This window comes from Ailuropoda melanoleuca, chromosome 13 (genome assembly GCF_002007445.2).
Source record: "Ailuropoda melanoleuca isolate Jingjing chromosome 13, ASM200744v2, whole genome shotgun sequence".
Lineage (NCBI taxonomy): Eukaryota > Metazoa > Chordata > Mammalia > Carnivora > Ursidae > Ailuropoda > Ailuropoda melanoleuca.
The window spans coordinates 21414986-21433070 of NC_048230.1; the positions used below are offsets into that span (position 1 = coordinate 21414986).

Genomic DNA, 18085 nt, shown 5'->3' on the forward strand with positions numbered 1-18085 from the left:
CAATCTTAGGATATTATTGCCAGATTGATAAAATATCTGTAAAAGATTATGTACTATTTGCATATTTCTCTGGAATATTTTTTCCTCTCCCAAGGTGATATTAAAGGGCTCAGTGATACTTTTTTAGTGGGGGAGGGGCAGAGGGAGAGGGAGAATCTTAAGCAGGCTCCATGCCCAGTGCAGAGCCTGATGCGGAGCTCAATCTCACAACCCTGAGATCATGACCTGAGCTGAAATCAAAAGTCGGGCACTTAACCGACTGAGCCACCCATGTGCCCCCAACATTTTGTTTTTCATGGTTTCGTTATAGTCCTGACAAAAGGAAGGGCTGCCTTCCTGAGATTGACGATTAGAACAGAGTGGAAGTAGGCTCAATTTTAAAATATTTTAGGGGGAGAAAAGACTGATTTTAGGAGATTATGAAGAAAGAGATGTAAGGGATGTGTTGTCAGATTCTAGAATGCCCCTTTACTTTTGTTGTTTACTCTTTAAAAGGTACTCAGGTTGCTCTCAAAAAATGGTTCCCAAGTTGTCATTCTGCTGAATCTGAATCTCCTGCTATGGGGCCTGGATTGGTTTTCTTAACATCTTCCTCTCTTGAGAAGTAGATGTTCTGTTTCTCCTGTCACTTCACAAAGCCTATAAGCGTGGATGCTTCCAACCTATTTTTTTTTTTCCCTGTTTTGGGCAGGTGTTTGCGAGTAAACCCAAAAGGGCTAGATGAAGAAAGCAAAGATTACCTGTCACTTTACCTGTTACTGGTCAGCTGTCCAAAGAGTGAAGTTCGGGCAAAATTCAAATTCTCCATCCTGAATGCCAAGGGAGAAGAAACCAAAGCTATGGGTAAATGTTCTCGTCTTCATTTGACTCCTTTATTTTCACATCAAGCAACTTCATACGCAGAGAAGTTATGGATTTGATCTGGTTTTTTGTTTTGTTTTTTGAGTCAATCTAAATATGACTTTTTTTTTCACTCCAGAGAGTCAACGGGCATATAGGTTTGTGCAAGGCAAAGACTGGGGATTCAAAAAATTCATCCGTAGAGATTTTCTCTTGGATGAGGCTAACGGGCTTCTCCCTGATGACAAGCTTACCCTCTTCTGTGAGGTGAGTCCTTTACCCCAAGGTGAGACTAGCAATTCCCAGACCTGACGGGTATCAGTAGACTTAATTACATCGTGTCAGGGATGGAGAGAGAGAAAAGTCCCCATGTGGAGTGGTGCTGCACGAATGCGGTTTCTGTGATGAAAACTGTGTCGTGATTTCAGGCTTGTTGGGCACTTGCAGCTTTCTGCTTGTTGCTGTTCTTGAAAACAGAGATTGCGCACTCTCTCGGGATGAACGATTTTTGACTTGCTTGGGTCAGGATTCTGGCTTTTTCATTCGGGGTGTCTTCAGGTAGCATGGGGGTAGACTGGCCCTGCAGGCTGAGGAGAATGGCTAGCAGCTCGATATGTGGATTTATCCCTTAAACTTTCTGACTTCTGAAGTGTGAGGTCCACTTGTGTTTGACCCCAGATCACTTTCCTTTTCTGCTCTGCTAGATGACTTTTATCAGGAGTTGGGTATATCCGTTTTGTCTTGCTGGAGTTGTGAAACGATGGCAAGAACCATTTTTTCTAGACTGAAGGGTAGGTAAAGCTCTCTAACTCGTGGTTAGCTAGAAGGTTGTCTGTCGTCAGCCAGGAGAGTCTTTCTCTCACCAGTGGTCTAAGAGCCTGTCTGGGTTTACAGGAGAAGCCTTAAAATATTCCCAAAGTGAGCATGAGTTGGAAAGTGGTTTCTTTAATGGGTGTATGTATCTCATCAGTCACTTAATGCCGTTATCGGTATATTTCCAAATACTCACAAGCTCACAGCGTAGTGAATGAATAACACCTCCAGTGCCGTGGGATCTTTGTGTTCCCTGTACTTCGTATGGTCCAGAACCACTTCCTGAACAGCACCACTGGAGAGTGACCACTGTGTTTTCATGGGAAGGGTGCGAGCAAGTTCCCCAACTGTCGGTGTGTTCTGCCAAATAATGGGCTCACACTGTGAGTTAATGACAGTTCCAAAGGTTTACCGCCACCTGTGCAGCAGGGAAGGGTGTCCCTTAGGGATCTTGCCCTTTCGAGGAAGAGGCCTGGCCAGCAGTAGCCGGCTTCTCTCCCCAGTCACAGCTCATTGAGTATTTCTGCAGAATAGTTGCTGGGGGTAGACGAGTCTGGATGCGGAGTAGCTAGCACTACTAAAGTACTACACTGAGTACATAAAATAGTTGCATAATGGCTACCTCCTCTTCTTTTGTTGTTGTGAAGTAAAAAAAGGAAGTACTAGAGTATTTCTATAAATACATTAAAATATTGCAGTTGTTTTTGTCTGTGAACTTGAGTTTGGAATTTTGTATAAGTCCTACTAGTTACAGATCACACTCAGTTGCCCAAGTGAAGAAATGAGAACAATTAGGCGGTTTTGTTTGAGGTTCGGTGAAAACTTAAGACCATCAGTTTAGTCTTCACCTACCTTAGAGACCTGTATTTCAGAAAGATTTTAAAATAATGGAAAATTCTAATGTTGGAAATGAAAGCCAGTCTTTGAACTGTTCTCAAGGAAGAGAATTCTCCTCTAAATATTGCCTCTGTTGCTTTAGGCAAAGTGTACCCCTCTATTGTCGCATCTTCCAGTCCACAGTGGGTCCGGCCTTTTCTCCCATGATCCCCCTTCCACCCCATCCCCCCAGATCCAGTCCAGCTGCTCCTAACTGACATTCTTGAATTGGAAACCGATTGCCTGCCCTCACTTGGCAGTCTCATCCTGTGGCTAAGTCCAAGGCTTCGCTTCCTCATATGAAACTCTCTCCCTTCGCTTCCCCATATGAAATTCTCTGAGGAGAAATCCTGTAGTTAAGTTTAGATTTGTCTTACTGACTTAGAAGGGAAGTGAGATGACACTTTGGAAATGAGGAGATGTTGAACAGGGAAGCGTCTGCTGAGTTCTGCTGATGCCATCGGTTTCTTACCATCGAACCAGGTGTGCCATCTGTTCCTCTCACACTTCTCTGTTGGCCGCAGGTGCTGAGTGTTGCTTCTCATACTTGGGCTTGTGCCTAGTGAGACTCGTTTCTGTTCCAAGGCTCTCTGTGGACTTAGTAGCATTCAGCATTGCAAGACGGTTGCGTGGGGGTGTGTGTTGGATGTGTGGGTTTTAAAAATGTCTGCAGCTCATCTAAGTTCTTAGTGCTTTTCAGATCTAGATCATTCTTTGCTGTACATTCTGTCCTTTTGACCTGTTGCTCCCTTCTGTCCATAGATTATTTATAAACAACTATCTTAGTTCATATTTATATTTTATATACTATTGGTTTTTAGCTAGTATTTTTTTTTTTTTAGAAGCTTTTATGAAGTTGATGTCCACATACAAATTTAGGTTATGAGTCCTCCACTGCTCTGTCCCTCACTCAGCCTCTGGCCTGGGCACTTCCAGCCTATCTTCCTATGGATTATTTATAAACAAGTTTATTGCATCCTGATAAAAAAGAACGGTTGTTCTGTGGATTCTTTTGGCTGTTCCTAGAGGCCGCAGGAAGGAATCCTAAGGTGAAAGACTGAGAATCACATGTTTGTGTTGGGCTTTATTTCCGTGGCATTACTGTTAATGAGCATTTAAGTGAAATTAGATGGCATACTGTCCGAATCCTGAGTGGGTGGTCTTGTTTAAAATGCGCCACACTGGGTTCACCTCCAATTCTCAGTGATGTTTTTGTCCGTTAGGAAATGTGCCGATTCGTCCAAGTTGATATGGCTTAGTTAACATATTTGGAAGCATTTTCAAAGCATTCCCTGAATTGTCTCATATCACAATCCTTTGAGCTGGATTAGTTCTGTTATCTTCATTTCACGTTCCTGAGAGAAGCAGCACCTAGGGAGGTCAGGTAATTTTTCCTAACATTGTACCGCAAATTAGTGTCAGGCCAGGTCAGCTCTGCATTTTCCACCTCTAGTCAGCTGCGCAGCGCTGGGTGGGGCTGAATGCCAGTCACCCCAAGGAAGCACGGGGCTCTACCGAGTTCTCGTAACAGAGAGTATTTACTTTGGTAATGAAAGAATCAGGAAGGCTGTACACTTTAAATTTTCTCTTTAATAGTTCAGTTCATAGAAAATCTGCATGAAATGTTTTAGCTTCTCTTGACCCTTCCCTGTTTGTTTATGTTGAAAACAAATAGCTACTAACAATAAAGGTGCAGATCTTCTACCTTCACTGTACGTACCTTTGAGAGGTGGAAGGTTCCAGTGTCCATTTGTGATATTGCAGTTAAAGTTAAAATATGAAATATCATATGAAGTATGAAATACCAGATATGAACCATGTAGACACTAGTTGACTCTTAAAAGTATCCCGTTTCTTCTCAAACAGAATATCATTTCATAGCCTGGGAATATGTATGTTTCCCAAATTTTAAATACATGGGTTTCTTCTTTTCTTCTTTTTTAAAATCATTGTATTAATGGATTATTTGGATGTATTAGTTGAATTATGTGATAACAACAGTATTTGAGTGGTCTTGACTAACGAAAATGGTGATTTTAATATGAAATGTTATTTAGGTTATAAACATACTGTGGTGGACCTAGCACCCAACCCAACAGCCTCACCAGTAACTTGAAGCTAACCTGTATATGCTTCTTCACTCTCCCTTAGGCCTGTTGTCCCCCCCACTCAGAGGATGATACTGAACAGCTGTTGGAAGCTGTATGTGATCATTCCCTTGTTTATTATTTGTATGCCCGAACAATGTGCTGGTTTAGGTTTGCTTGTTGTTGTGCTTTATAAAAATGGTGTCAGAATGTGTGTAGGTCGTGTAGGTCACATTGCTTTTTTTACATTATACATCTAAAATGTATTTATACATGTTATACAGTTATACAGTTTATACAGTTATACAATGGTGGGTGTAACTCTAGTGCTTTCATTTTTAGTGCTATGTGATAGTGTGTTGTGTGAATATACAGCAGTTTGTTTATTCATTCTGTTGTTGGTGGACGTTTAGATTGTGGCCAGTCTTTTGATTAGACGTAATGCTGCTGCTATAAACCATCTGTATGCAGAGTCTGTTTTTTCCTTGATTGTTTTAATTATATAGAAGTTAAAAAATATATTTCCATTGGTCTTACTTTGACTTTTTATGTTTAGATAAAATGTACATGAATTGGCACCATCTTTAGTCTTTTATGAAATTTTCTTTTTTAAGAAAAGGAATTGACTTTAAAAGTGAGGCCCGTTTACGACTTGAAATGTAGAGGGTTATACAGCCTTCCTGAGACATTTTCATGTAGTCATTTATAAGACGACATAAATGTCACAGTCACGTCATCTTCACAGCTGCAATTCTGAATGAGTCTCCATAGTCAACTTTATAGGCATTAAAAAAAATCTTTAGTTTTTCTCAAAATGGTCTCATTTTAGCATCATCATTTGCAGAGGAAAACAATCCCTTCCTAAGTTAAAAGTTTGGCCTCTGAAGACTCATTTGCGAATGCCATTTAAAATTTATTTTTAATTAAGCATATTTAATGTTGGTAAGAGGTGCCAGACATTCAGCGCTCTGGAGACTCCAGGCATCCATATATCTACAGAACAAGTCTGGCTCAGACAGTAAAGGTACATTCTCCTTCCTGCTATGTTCCTGTCTGTGTCTGCAGAGAGGAATTGCCCCAGCGAGACGAATCACAGTCTTTGGACCCCGCTCATTACCAAGCACGCATCTAACCAGCAGAGGGTCCACTGGTAACCATAGTTGACATTCATCTTAGTTCTTGCCGGTTCATTTTACCCCATCTAATAAATTGCCATCAAGTGTTAATGACTTTGGGCTCCTGTCAACCTGTTTTCACTTAAGCTTAGGAATCCAGTGCCAAAAGCATTCTCCATTCCCTCCATTGGCATCCCAAGAGATTCCTGCCTTTCCCTGTGAGGAAGTTGGATTTAATTGGTCTTTTCCTTTTCCTTTTTTTTTTTTTTTTTTAATCAGTATTTTGAGGCTATAACTGGAAACAGGAAACTTCTACTTTTGGTGTTAGTATGAGAAAGTGGCTAGACCAAATTAGAGATCTACAGAGGACATGAGAAAATCTCTGTGGGGTAGTTTGTGCTGGGTCCCGAGCTATTAAAATAATGTTATAATCTGGCTCTGATAAATGTACTACTAATGTTAAGTACATTCATAATTGATTACTGCTTCATAGCTCAAGATCGTAACGGTTAGTTTGCAACAAATGAATACATTTCTTGACCTGATAGTAAACATCTCACTCCTTCACAAGAGACTCCGGGTCCTTTGGATGCCGGGGCATTCATTTCGTTTCTGGGTTTATGACTGCATTTAAGGGATGACTTGCATCTTGAAGGTTGAGAGAAATTTGGGTCATTTAGGACATTCCTAAGCTGTCTTTCTCATCTAATTTGTAGCAATATGGCAAGAGTGAGGAGCTGGTTCTCAAGGTGTGTGAATCCTGCTTTGCTGTTGCCATTTCTAGCCTCAAGTAACGGACGGGGTGAGGCACGGCGGTGTTGTTAGGCACAACACTGGTCTGCTGGGTCTTACCTTCAGTTCAATACCTTCCATTTATTTTAGAATGCTGTATGATTTATACGTCCTTGTACCTGGCATGCTAACAAATTGATCTGAGTTTCAGTGACCCATCTAGAAGTTACCTTGGTTTTTATCTAGGCCAAACAGTTAATTCAACTAGTTAAAGCATGCTGCCATTGAAGTCATAGTGGCAAGTTGGATCCCTCTGTAAATTTGTTGTTGTCACTCTCTTCCAGAGCTGTAAGTGCACATCTGGCTGGAGCCAGCCCTCTCGTAGGTCACTGTCACAAAGGACTGAGGAAGGGTGTCAGTGGTGTGGTATATCTACCCGGTTACCACTGCTGGGAAGATCTTCCAAGCCCAGTTCTGTACATGAGACTAACATCTCTGAAGAAGTGCTGTTTATTTACCAGGCCCAAGAAAAGCTGCATTTTATTTTCATGTTCCAGACCTAACTAAAATAAGTGAAGTGCTTTTAGGCTTATCAGAGATTTTTTTCTTTTAGAGAGTTTTAAATGGTAGTTTCCACGGGAATTCTTCGTTTGTTTTAAAGATTTTATTTATTTGAGAAAGAGAGTGAGAGAGAGATCACGAGCAGGGGGGAAGGGTAGAGGGAGAAGCGGACTTCCCACTGATCAGGGATCCCAATGTGGGACTCAATCCCAGGACCCTGGGATCATGACTTTGAGCCGAAGGCAGCCGCTTAACCGACTGAGCCACCCAGGCGCCCCTCCATAGGAATTCTTTCTGTTTAACCTTTTGCTTAAGGCAGAATAAGGTAAATACTTGAGGTTTAATGTGTGTTGATTTAGGTCAGTGTCCCTGTCTCCCCCACGTCCCCCCCCCCCGCCATTTTGCCCAGGTTTTCAAGGCAGGGGAGGCAGAGTTTATTAGCGTTTGGAGGAGGAGGAGATTTGTGGGGCTTTTGCCTCCCATCCTAGGATGGCGTAGAATAAGTATGATTGTGGCAGATTGGAAATTACTTGATCCACAGGATAAAGCCTTGATTTGTGGAGGTGGTTTCAAGAGAACATGACTAACGTTTGTATCCGAATGTACTACAGCATTGAGGTAAAAGTCATCTCTTCTCCGGCTGGGAAGAAAACTCTTGGTAACAAAACCTTTGGACTGTGTTTCCTTGTCTTTCATAGGTGAGCGTGGTGCAAGATTCCGTCAACATTTCCGGCCAGAACACCATGAATATGGTGAAGGTCCCTGAGTGCCGGCTGGCCGATGAGCTGGGAGGACTGTGGGAGAACTCCCGGTTCACGGACTGCTGTCTGTGCGTTGCTGGCCAGGAGTTCCAGGCTCACAAAGCTATCTTGGCAGGTTGGTCTTTAATCACGGGAAGCTTTAGTTTTGGTGAAATAAGGAAAAACAGTGGCTGCGTAATCACCTTTTGAATAACATCAGCTCTTTGAACTGGTACCAAAAAACCCTGCAACTAAATATATTTTTTTTATGGTGGGGGCATTAGTTGTCATTAACAAAAAGTCTACTCTCCGTAAAAGTGTTTTTGTTTTTCCTCTCTCTAGGGGACTTAGATGATGTGCCCTACTCTCTAGGGGACTTAGGCCGCCATTGTCAAGCAGTAGATGATGATGTGTATTGAATGGCTTTGCACCTAGTGGGTAGATGTCAAAACACTGGTTAAGAAAAGGTATTATCCCCTAGACAGGGACTTAGAATGTAGTGGAGAAGATTCTGGACTTGGGACTAAACCACCATCTAGCTAAGTCCCCCTTCTGGAGCATTAGCCCTTCCTTCAGTACAGACACACTAGAAGAATGAGAATTTGGTAGTGACATGGAGGATTAGGTCCTGCTCTAACAATAGGTTGTTGTCCTTAAGACCAGAAAGACTGACAAAGGGCAGGAGCTGATAAGGCAGGACTGACTTTACCTCCCACGAAGGCATAGAAGTCAGCCACAAACTTCTGTTCAGACCGTAAGACATAAGAGGAAATTGCGTGAACTTTCAGGCAACAAATTTCTTACCAAGACTCAGCTCTATCATTCTAAAATACACACCTGGCAGAACCTCAGTCTGGCTCAATCTAACCGTCTTCCTGTTCCTGCTGTCAACTAGGTGTTACTGTCTATTGCCAAAGGAAGTCATCTACTCTTAGGTTAGTGTCTCCACGCTCAGCTAGGCTCTCGGCACTGCCAAGAACTCTTCTACAGATACGTTGTTAGCTCCCTTTCTTTTTCCTTAACAACAGGTACTTCAGACTGTTTACCAGTCTGCTTTAATCTCCTGACTCCTAACTAAAAGAGTTGCTTGCTACTTCTTCTGAGAGAAAATTGAGGCCCTTCTCCCTCCGCTCTTGCCTGTCGCCTTACGTGCATTTTCCCTGCATTCTTCGTGGAGGAGGTGTTCTTCCTCGTGTCCAGAGCAGGCTGTTTCTTCGGCTTCTGTTTCGTATCACATGCCGCCTTCTCAGAAGCCTTACTTTGCCAGTTATACCCTTGTTGTCTGCTATCTCCACCATCTCTCTTTCTCCAATTGCCTGTTTACCCTCAGCCTGGAAACTGGCTCAGCCGTCTCCCTCTAGTTATTCATTCATTCATATTCATTTTCTCTGCCTCTGTCTCTCTCCCTCTCTCTCCCTTTCTCTTTAAATAGAGCTAAGTTTCTTGAGTTAGCACATTTACTGTCTCTACTTCTTTCCTCCCACTTATCCTCAGTTCACCTCCATGCCACGAAAGCAGTTTTCCAAAGTTCTGTGACCCGCTAATTCCTAAATTTGAGGGATTCCTTAGTTCATATATAATTTGACTTCTTTCTCCTGGTTTTCTCCTGGTGCTCTGGCTGCTTCTGGTGTGTGGCCTCCCTCTTCTTCACATGTCCCTGTCAACACTGGTGTCCCTAAGGGTCTGCCTCAGTTCTCTTTTCCTCTACTTATTTCCCCCGGGTGGTTTTATTTATTCTCATAGCAGTACATTGTGTCCAGCCGCTGAAGACCCTCTGAGCACACCGCTGCTTAGCACCCTTCCCTTTTTATTAAAAGCCAACAGCCTTTTTAGTCTTAACTTCTGTGATGTCTTTATTTTAGTACCTTATAACTGATAAGCCTTCTGAAATAAGAGCAGTGAGAAGTAATGTCCCTTTGGAATAGATGAAAATATTGAGTTTCAGAGGGTTAAGTGATTTGCCCAAGATAATGTGATTAGAAAATGACAGATCCAAAATTAATCCTTTCGGACATAAACTAGAGGCCAACGTTCAGGTTATCTGTTAGCTCAGAGTCCTACTATATATTCCATCGGTGCTCCTCAGGTGGAAATTTGGTAGTCTCCACGTTCATCAAAACCTCTGATTTATTGGACAACGTGATAAAATTTGAGGATTTTTTAGGCCTTTTATTACTTTCATGGTTGAAATTAAGTTGACTTATTTTTCCGTATTCATTAGACCACGATGGGCATGGCTTAGAACACCGTTTCTCAACCTTTTTTCATTATCCCCACTCCCCCAAGGGGAAAAAAAATATCAAAATATTCCTAACGGGAGACATTAAACACTAAGGATTAAGGTTTTGTCAGGAAGGGTTGAGCTGTGAAGGACCACAGATGGTTGTCACACCTTAGATTGTTTTGCCTCTTTGAGGTATTATCATCGCTGTTGTGAATGCATGGCTTGAAGGAACAGACAATACAAGCACGCACTTCATCTGGTTCATGGGTGCCCTTGAGCCCTGCTTGGCCTCCTTGCCGTATGGTCAGTGCCTAGAAGTGGAGAAAGTTGGTGTCCTTGTTCTAGGCAAAAATCTGGGTATTAGGACACCCTGCTTAGACCATGAAAGATCTTCCGTTTGAACCCCCAGATCCACCCAGAGGAGATCGTTGTCATCCAGCATAGGTCATTTGAGTCATTTCATTCAAATGTGAATGGTTGGAATGGAGCTAATGAGAAATTATTTTGAAAGTACTGATTTCTTTTTCTCCCTCTGTAGTAGTATTCACTTCTTGGTGTATTGTAAGAAGAGAGGAATTTTACTATTCCGATACAATTTGAGGCTAAGACCTATTCCTGTAGCAATGGGATAGGAAAGAAAGGGATCTCCTCTTCATAACAGAAGAACCAAGAGGTTTCATTGTGATAACCTTATCTGTCTCTGTTTCCCTTTCACTTTGTAGCTCGTTCTCCAGTTTTTAGTGCCATGTTTGAACATGAAATGGAGGAGAGCAAAAAGGTATGTTATAGAATGAAGATACGTCTTTTTAGGGGCGCCTGGGTAGCGCATCGTTAGGCGTCTGCCTTCGGCTTAGGGCGTGATCCCAGCGTTCCAGGATTGAGCCCCACATCAGGCTCCTCTGCTATGAGCCTGCTTCTTCCTCTCCCACTCCCCCTGCTTGTGTTCCCTCTCCCGCTGGCTATCTTTCTCTGTCAAATAAATAAATTAAAAATTTAAAAATTAAAAAAAAAAAAGATACGTCTTTTTAGCTAGGTGACTGGATCCAGATGATTTCCCAGTTTGACACCAGATTTATTTTTCCAGTCATGTTATTAAAATGGAGTACCATTCTCTGAACAGACACTTTCTGAGAGCAGGGAGAGGTGGTCCGGAAGCATTCTAGGTAAAGCAGACTAACTCTATCCCAGGTAGATCATCCAGTTTTGGGTGAGGGTCTTAGACACGTGTTTCTCCTCAGGCAAAGAAACAACAAAAAATCAAAGCTACAGTCGTCTTGCTCTTGTATTTGAGAAGATAAAGGTGGTGCATATGATGGGAGAGGAGGCTGTTCTAATGAAATAAGGCAAAGAGAGAGTTCCCATTCATGTTAGCTTTTAGATGATACAAGCCTTTCTCTCACCAGAGCTTAAAAACATGAAAATTGTTTAGGGATTTTGTTCTGTTGGAATGTTTCTCATTTTCAGTTTTTCTGGCATAGAATCGGGTTGAAATCAATGATGTGGAGCCTGAAGTTTTTAAGGAAATGATGTGCTTCATTTACACGGGGAAGGCTCCGAACCTCGACAAAATGGCTGATGATTTGTTGGCAGCTGCTGACAAGGTGAGATAAGACTAGAAAAGGAATCACAAGAGGAGGAGTGTTTGTGACCTCTTGAGTTTCATGACTAGGCCTCTGTGTTACATAGTAGGTAAGATGAGCATGTATCTTAGTGTGGCCAGGACAGTCCTGGATTACAATTATTGATAGCACCCTTTTTATTTTCCAAAGTGTCCTGTGTTTAATGAAGTAACTTATATGGGTCCCCTAATTATAGAAAAGAAGGGTAAGTTTGATGTGTACCTCTCTTCTCTTCCCCATCTCACACGTAAGCACAGTGATATTAAAGGTTCAGATAATACTAACTTTTGGCTTTATAATTTACAAAGTGTTCTTGAGTTCATCAACTTTTTCTTTCTAAATAGTAAGGGATTTTATTTATTTTTTTTAGTTTTTCTTTTAATTCCAGTTAGTTAACATACAGTGTCATATTAGTTTCATGTGTACAATATAGTGCTGAACAGTCCCATGCATCCTGCGGCTCATCGTGGGCCAAGTGCGCTCCTTGATCTCCAGCACCTGTTTCACCCTTCCCCCACCCACCTCCCCTTGAGTTCATGAACTTTTATTTAAACTTTGTCAGTAAGAGAATAATCTTTCACCCAGTGTTGTGTTTAGCATTTTCAACTTTTACCTAAGTAGCTGTTGAAATATACCACGCTCAGAATTACAAGATGATCAGTGGCACTTTGGGAAAAAAGAAATACTACTGCAGTAAGTGCGCACGTCAGTCAGGACGCGTTTCAGTTTGAGAAATGTTAAAGTGTGAAAATTAAAGTACGGCTCTTAGAATCAAGGAACTAGGGTAAGGACCAAAAACAGTAGGCCAGTGATTCCCAAAAGAAGTCTAGGGGAAAATGTTAATGAAACACTGAGATTAAACAAGTCAAATTGGGGTTCTTGTGTGTTGCTGTCTTAACTGCAAGATTTCTCAGAATCTTTTTAGTATGTTAATGTGCACTCTGAGTTTTCTAAAGAATATAATAGACCACATTTCTCTAACTTAGTCAACCCTGAAATCCTTTTCCTCAAGAATCACCGCGGGGGATTAGTGTCCCCCAAAACACGTCTCGGTAAACTGACTTTCATTATGTAGGTGTGTCACAAAGAGCTCGGTAACCTGTCCTCCAAGGCCCTGTGGTCTGAGGAAGCACATGCTGGGGGGTTGGGTGGCACTTTTTCCTGCAGAGTTTTTCTTAAAAGAGCTTATACGTGGCCAGTAGTAGACCCCGGGAGAAAGACCGTTCCCGGCGGGAAGTGTTGCTCCTCTTCCTGCCGTGACGCTGCGGCGCCCATCTGGGGGCAGAGCGGGCTCACACCTGAGGGCGCTAGAGCCTTCCCAGGACTTCCCCGTAGGAAGAGTCTCCTTCCACCTTTCTTTGCACCTTGAGAACAGAGGAAGTGCGTGTTTCGACAGTGGAGCGTTCTTTATTGATCAGCTTTTGGGAGTGTTTGTAGAGGATGAGGCCCCTAAACCCTCATTGATTAGGTTTGAAAGGATTGAATAGTAGCTGTATCCTTTCAAGATTTTATGAACCCAGTTAGGCAATGTGAGCATTCCCTACCCTCCCAGTCTGGCTCCGTTCTGACCACAGAGATGGTGCTGTCAGTGGAGGCAGTATGACAGTGTATGCTGGGAGCTCTGAGAGAGGTAGAAAACGCAGTGTTTCGTAAACATGCATTTATACTGATCCTGTCGCACCTGCCTTCTGACGTGCAGCGAAGTTTGTACACCCCAGGTATTTATCCCCCTCGTCTTCTAGCTCCTGTAAGGATGAGTGGTATCAAAAAGCCCACTTTTCAGACAGAAATACTGAGGCTCAGCAGTATATATTCTCAGAGCCAGGGTTTGACGTCTGGGTCATTCCTGGGTTTTCATTCCTGCTCCTCAGCCAGAGAACCTACTGGGGAGCCCCCATAAGTACACAGAGCATGGGGATCAGCCTCACTGACATGCTGTGGATGGTATTTTCAGTACAGTGTGTTAACTCACAGTTTTAAAAGATAAAGTAGTCGAATCCCAGCAGTGCTTTAAATGTATGAATGAGAAGTGTAGGGTGCATTTTCAAATCCCATTCAGAATTTCCGGTCAGACAGTCTTTGCTCCAAGCTTATTTGAAAACATTTTTACCTTTACACCTCATTGTGAGCTTCAGGAAAACAGAATAAGAAATCTTTCATGGAAGGATCTAAACACCTAGAATTTACCCAAGAGGCTGAAACAGCTTCTTCTGAGCTTTTCCAGTCTCGGGGGGACACGTGTAATTAGACCAAAAACAAAACAAAACACGTTGGCCCGGCCTGGGAGACACAATTTCAATCTCCTGGGTAAGTACAGCCATTAGGCAGGTTTTTCAGAAGCATAATTAAGAAAAAAACTTTGTCCCCCAAGGGACAAGAATGGCTACTTTTGTCTAATTATGCAGTAGGGATCAGAACTATTCACAGTAAAAGTCCTTTTAAAAGAATGTATCGAGAAAGGATAAGAGGAATGTTCTGTGCAGCACTGTATAAAGACTGAACATTTACTCAACCTTTTCCAGCCTTTTGAAACAAAAACGGCAACCTAATTTCTTGCTTGTGTAGTGTCATTCCTGTTTTCCATGGAAACTGTTTTCCAGTTACTCAAATGTAAAAAATTAAAGCTGCACCAAAACCAATAAAACTCTCCTTTTGCTGCAGGAGATCACAGTGCCAACAGATATGCCTCCTCACCCAGAATTCATAAGAATAAAATTGTCTTGGTTTGATTGCCATGATTCAGCCTGAAGGAGTTATTGTGTCATTGAATTCTGAGGTCCTCAAGATGGGACCGATATGGATGCTGTGGGTACCCTTAAAGCACACTGCTCTCCTATGAACTGATTAATGATGTTTTATTTTGTGCCTCCCTTTATCCCTTCCTCTTCCTCACTCCTGAAGTTCCTTAGTAAGTTCATAACCGAGAGCACATAGTACAGTGGCATCAAAACAAATCAGCTAGATCAGAGGAACCCAGTGTTAACCTAGACCTTCATTTCCAGAACATTTATACCCTTGGAAAATAGGAAGTTTTTAGACCAAAACCGGATCCAGGGTCTCTGCTGCTTTGTTCCTACCCTGAGAATCTTAACCTCAACCCCAGTAAAGAGGACTCCATTTATCCCTTTCTCTTTAAAAGAAGGCCTTTGGTTGACCCTCATTCAGGACCAGCTAGTGGCAGAGATGCTGGTGACAGTCCCCACGGGGCTCCTTTTCATAGCCCAGTTGGCCAGTTGAGAGACCTGCCGGGCTGGTGACATCGCTTAAGTAGAAAGGACTGTGCTTCATGCTAGCTTGGCTGTGACTTGAAAGGATAGCAGAAATGTAAAAAGTAATGTCCCGTTGGCTTGAAGCAGGGTTACGCCTCATTGTAGGGGAGGGTAGGTGGTGGTGGTCCAAGAAACACGTGAGTCCCTCCTGGGGCAGGTGAACTTGAGGACGTGGGTGTGCTCCCTAATGGCCATTTTTCTAGTCGGTAGACTTGAGAACTTGAATGGCAGCCATGCTCGGTACTTTCGCGGTCTTCCTTTCAGCCTTGGGGCGTGCTTGTGCTGTATCACTCGCTGCCGTAGTTCAGTAGCCTGGCCATGCTCTGTGCAGTCTGGCTCGGGGGTCCAGTTCCGTGGGGCCCCGCTGAGGAGCACAGCTTCGGCCACAGCTTCGGCGGCGGCCGCCCAGACGCGCTCCCGCCCTGACCACAGCCGTGCTTGTGTCTTACAGTACGCCCTAGAGCGCTTGAAGGTCATGTGTGAGGACGCCCTCTGCAGTAACCTCTCCGTGGAGAACGCCGCAGAGATCCTCATCCTGGCTGACCTCCACAGCGCCGATCAGTTGAAAACTCAGGCGGTGGATTTCATCAACTAGTGAGTCGGCATCTTAAAAGCTGTTCTTTCAGGAGAGTTGGGCTGGCTAGAGAAAGGAGAAAGACTTTGAATTAGTGAGTAAAACAGGCAAGTGGCTTCATTAGCCCCTTGTAGTAGTAAGTAGAGGGTTTTCATCTTTCCCTTCAGCTTGGCAGGATGGAAGATGGTTTTGCTTTGTCTTGTGGGGCTAATCCAATTGGTGAGCGAGGTGTTTTCCTTCCTCGCGGTGGTGGGAAACAATGGCATGATAACCGGCTGGCCTGGAAAAGCGGTGTGCCCCGAGTGGCAGCACCTTCACTTCCCACTCCTGGGCTTAGTAGAAGACATGTAGATCTCTGGGAGGACAGAGGTGTGTTCTGCATGAGTTAGTAGAATGTATCTAACAGCTGATTGTGGAGTGGGGAAAAGAGAAGGGATAACCAGTAGTCGAGGTTGTTAAATACTGTTTGGGAAAGGAAGTGTTCATTCCAGTAGATCTGTGCCTTCATCCTAAATGACGAAAGACCTGGCCGTATTACCTTCTGCAGTAATTCTCAGCGGGACGTGTTCTACTCCCTTGCCTGTTGGAGAACAAAAGTTGGGGAAAATCCAAAGGGGGAGAAGCAGGCCTTAAAAAGCCCTCACAGCAGCAGTTCTGGGCTGAGGCAGGTCTAAAAGGTTGCCGGGTTGATGGGTGAACATTACTCAACACAGAAAATGACCCCAAACAGGAATCAGCTTCCTCGATGTAAGGTTGCTTCAAAGGAGTTTACCAATTACGGCAGAGGCGGGTGGGAAGGGACATCTAAATGTTCCTTCTAGTGAGTGCCTGCTCCGTGCTGGACGCTTGCTTGGTGCTCTTCAGATGTGGGGTTATGACCCCCTCCTTTTTGATCAACTAGGCCCCAGGCTATGATCTGCTTGCTCTGTGGTCAGGGACCAGAATAATGGCAAAGCCAGATGGGAGCTCAGAGCTGCCCGACTGGGAGAGCGCTCGCTCTTTCCCTGTATTAGCATCACCAGTGGATATAAAGAGCATCGACGATGTAGAGAAGGGGCTGAGGAACATTTCACCCTTTGTATTTGAGTGTATCAGGGCCAAGGTGCAGGTTTTCAGAGCTGCAGCCGCCCCAACCTGGTCACCTGTCTGCATGTTGTCAGACAGACTCCGTGTATATTCAGGGCTGCCTGAGTGGTTCTTGCAGTGGCACCCTCTGCAGTGAACTCTGGGAGGTTGGACTGCCCTGGGGGCTGTTGACTCCCTCCCTCTCATGCGCCTTTGGTAATCCATCTCTCCACGTTTCTTCTAGTCATGCTTCAGATGTCTTGGAGACCTCCGGGTGGAAGTCAATGGTGGTGTCACACCCGCACTTGGTGGCTGAGGCATACCGCTCCCTGGCTTCAGCACAGTGCCCTTTCCTGGGGCCCCCACGCAAGCGCCTGAAGCAGTCCTAAGAGCCCGCCTGTCGTAAGACTCCGTTTCTTTTCCTGCGGCGGCAGCCACTGCTGCTGCCACTGACCACCAGGTAGACAGCGCAATCTGTGGAGCTTTGACTCTGTTGTGGGGGCAAAAGACGGCATCGTGGCCCCCAGACTTTTAAAACAGCACTAAATAAACTTGGGGGAAGTGGGGGGAGGGAAGGGCCCGGGACCTGGGGCTGCTCAACCTAATGAAAACCCTGTTGCTGCGTCACTGTGTTCCCTTTGGCCTGGCCGAGTTTGATCTGGGGGGTTCAGCTTAGGCGCCGGCCCTGAGGACATCCCAGCGGTGGTACTTCGGAGAAACCTGTCTGCATCCGACCGAGCAGGACCGATCGTCAGGTGCCTGGAGCAAAACAGAGAGAGGAAAAAAAAAAAAAAGGACATTTAGTTTTAAGAGAAGGGAACAGAAAAGGAAAGAAGAAAGGATTTTTGCAGAATTTCTCAAAAATCAGTTTGTGGATTCCAGTAGTATTTATGTTGAGAGAAATTTTAGTCCATCCAGCTGTGCTAAAACTTGGATATTTGCGACAACTCCTCACCACCACACAAGTATCGGAAGAGCTCTCTTGTTGTTAGCACTTATTGTTTGCCAGAACAGAATACATCCTTTTATCCTTTTATGAAAAATGACAAGTGAAGGCAAGAGGGGAAGGAGGTTATTTGAGCTGGAAGATGCGTGTTCTGATGTGGTGGCTTTTGCAAAAAAATCTTTATTGGTGTTGAAAACTGGAAAAAATATAATTCATCCAGAATTCATGCTGTCTTGACAAGAACTATGGTTCTCTGTTTTTAGATGTTGTGGAAATGTTTTTTGGCATTTTTCTCTGATTTTATTTCTCTTCCCTCCCCCCCTTTTCTAAAAAAATAAAACACAAAACAAAAACAGAACAAAAAGAAGAGAAAAGAAAAGGAAATTTTATTATAATGCTGTGTGACAAAAACCCCAGCCCAGATTGCTCAGCTGTTTGTACCTGACTTGCCACCTGCATAGGAGCCAGTCCTGTTCCTTCCAAGTCACCCCTTTCCTGCAGGGGAGAACTTCCAAATGTTAATTTTTTTCTTTTTGAAAATATAAATAATTACTATTTTGTACTGTGTGGTATCTCTGGTCTTTTTTTTCACTCACCTGGCTGGTTTTTTGGGTCTGCATTCCT

The 18085-nt window shown here is 43.6% G+C and overlaps 1 protein-coding gene across 2 annotated transcripts in view; it reads left to right on the forward strand.

Annotated features, from left to right (window-relative positions):
* The window catches only part of SPOP (speckle type BTB/POZ protein), a 62570-nt gene extending 44774 nt beyond the window's left edge, over positions 1-17796 (forward strand). The window contains exons 4-10 of one of the 2 annotated variants that reach the window (XM_011230461.3): positions 692-843; positions 980-1107; positions 7723-7900; positions 10711-10766; positions 11467-11589; positions 15328-15470; positions 16760-16904. In XM_011230461.3, coding sequence (XP_011228763.1) covers positions 692-843; positions 980-1107; positions 7723-7900; positions 10711-10766; positions 11467-11589; positions 15328-15470; positions 16760-16904 — 925 coding nt within the window. Of the gene's footprint in view, positions 1-691; positions 844-979; positions 1108-7722; positions 7901-10710; positions 10767-11466; positions 11590-15327; positions 15471-16759 lie in introns of both variants that reach the window. The other variant, XM_002923735.4, reaches the window with a different exon arrangement.
* The last annotated feature ends 289 nt before the right edge of the window (positions 17797-18085 follow it).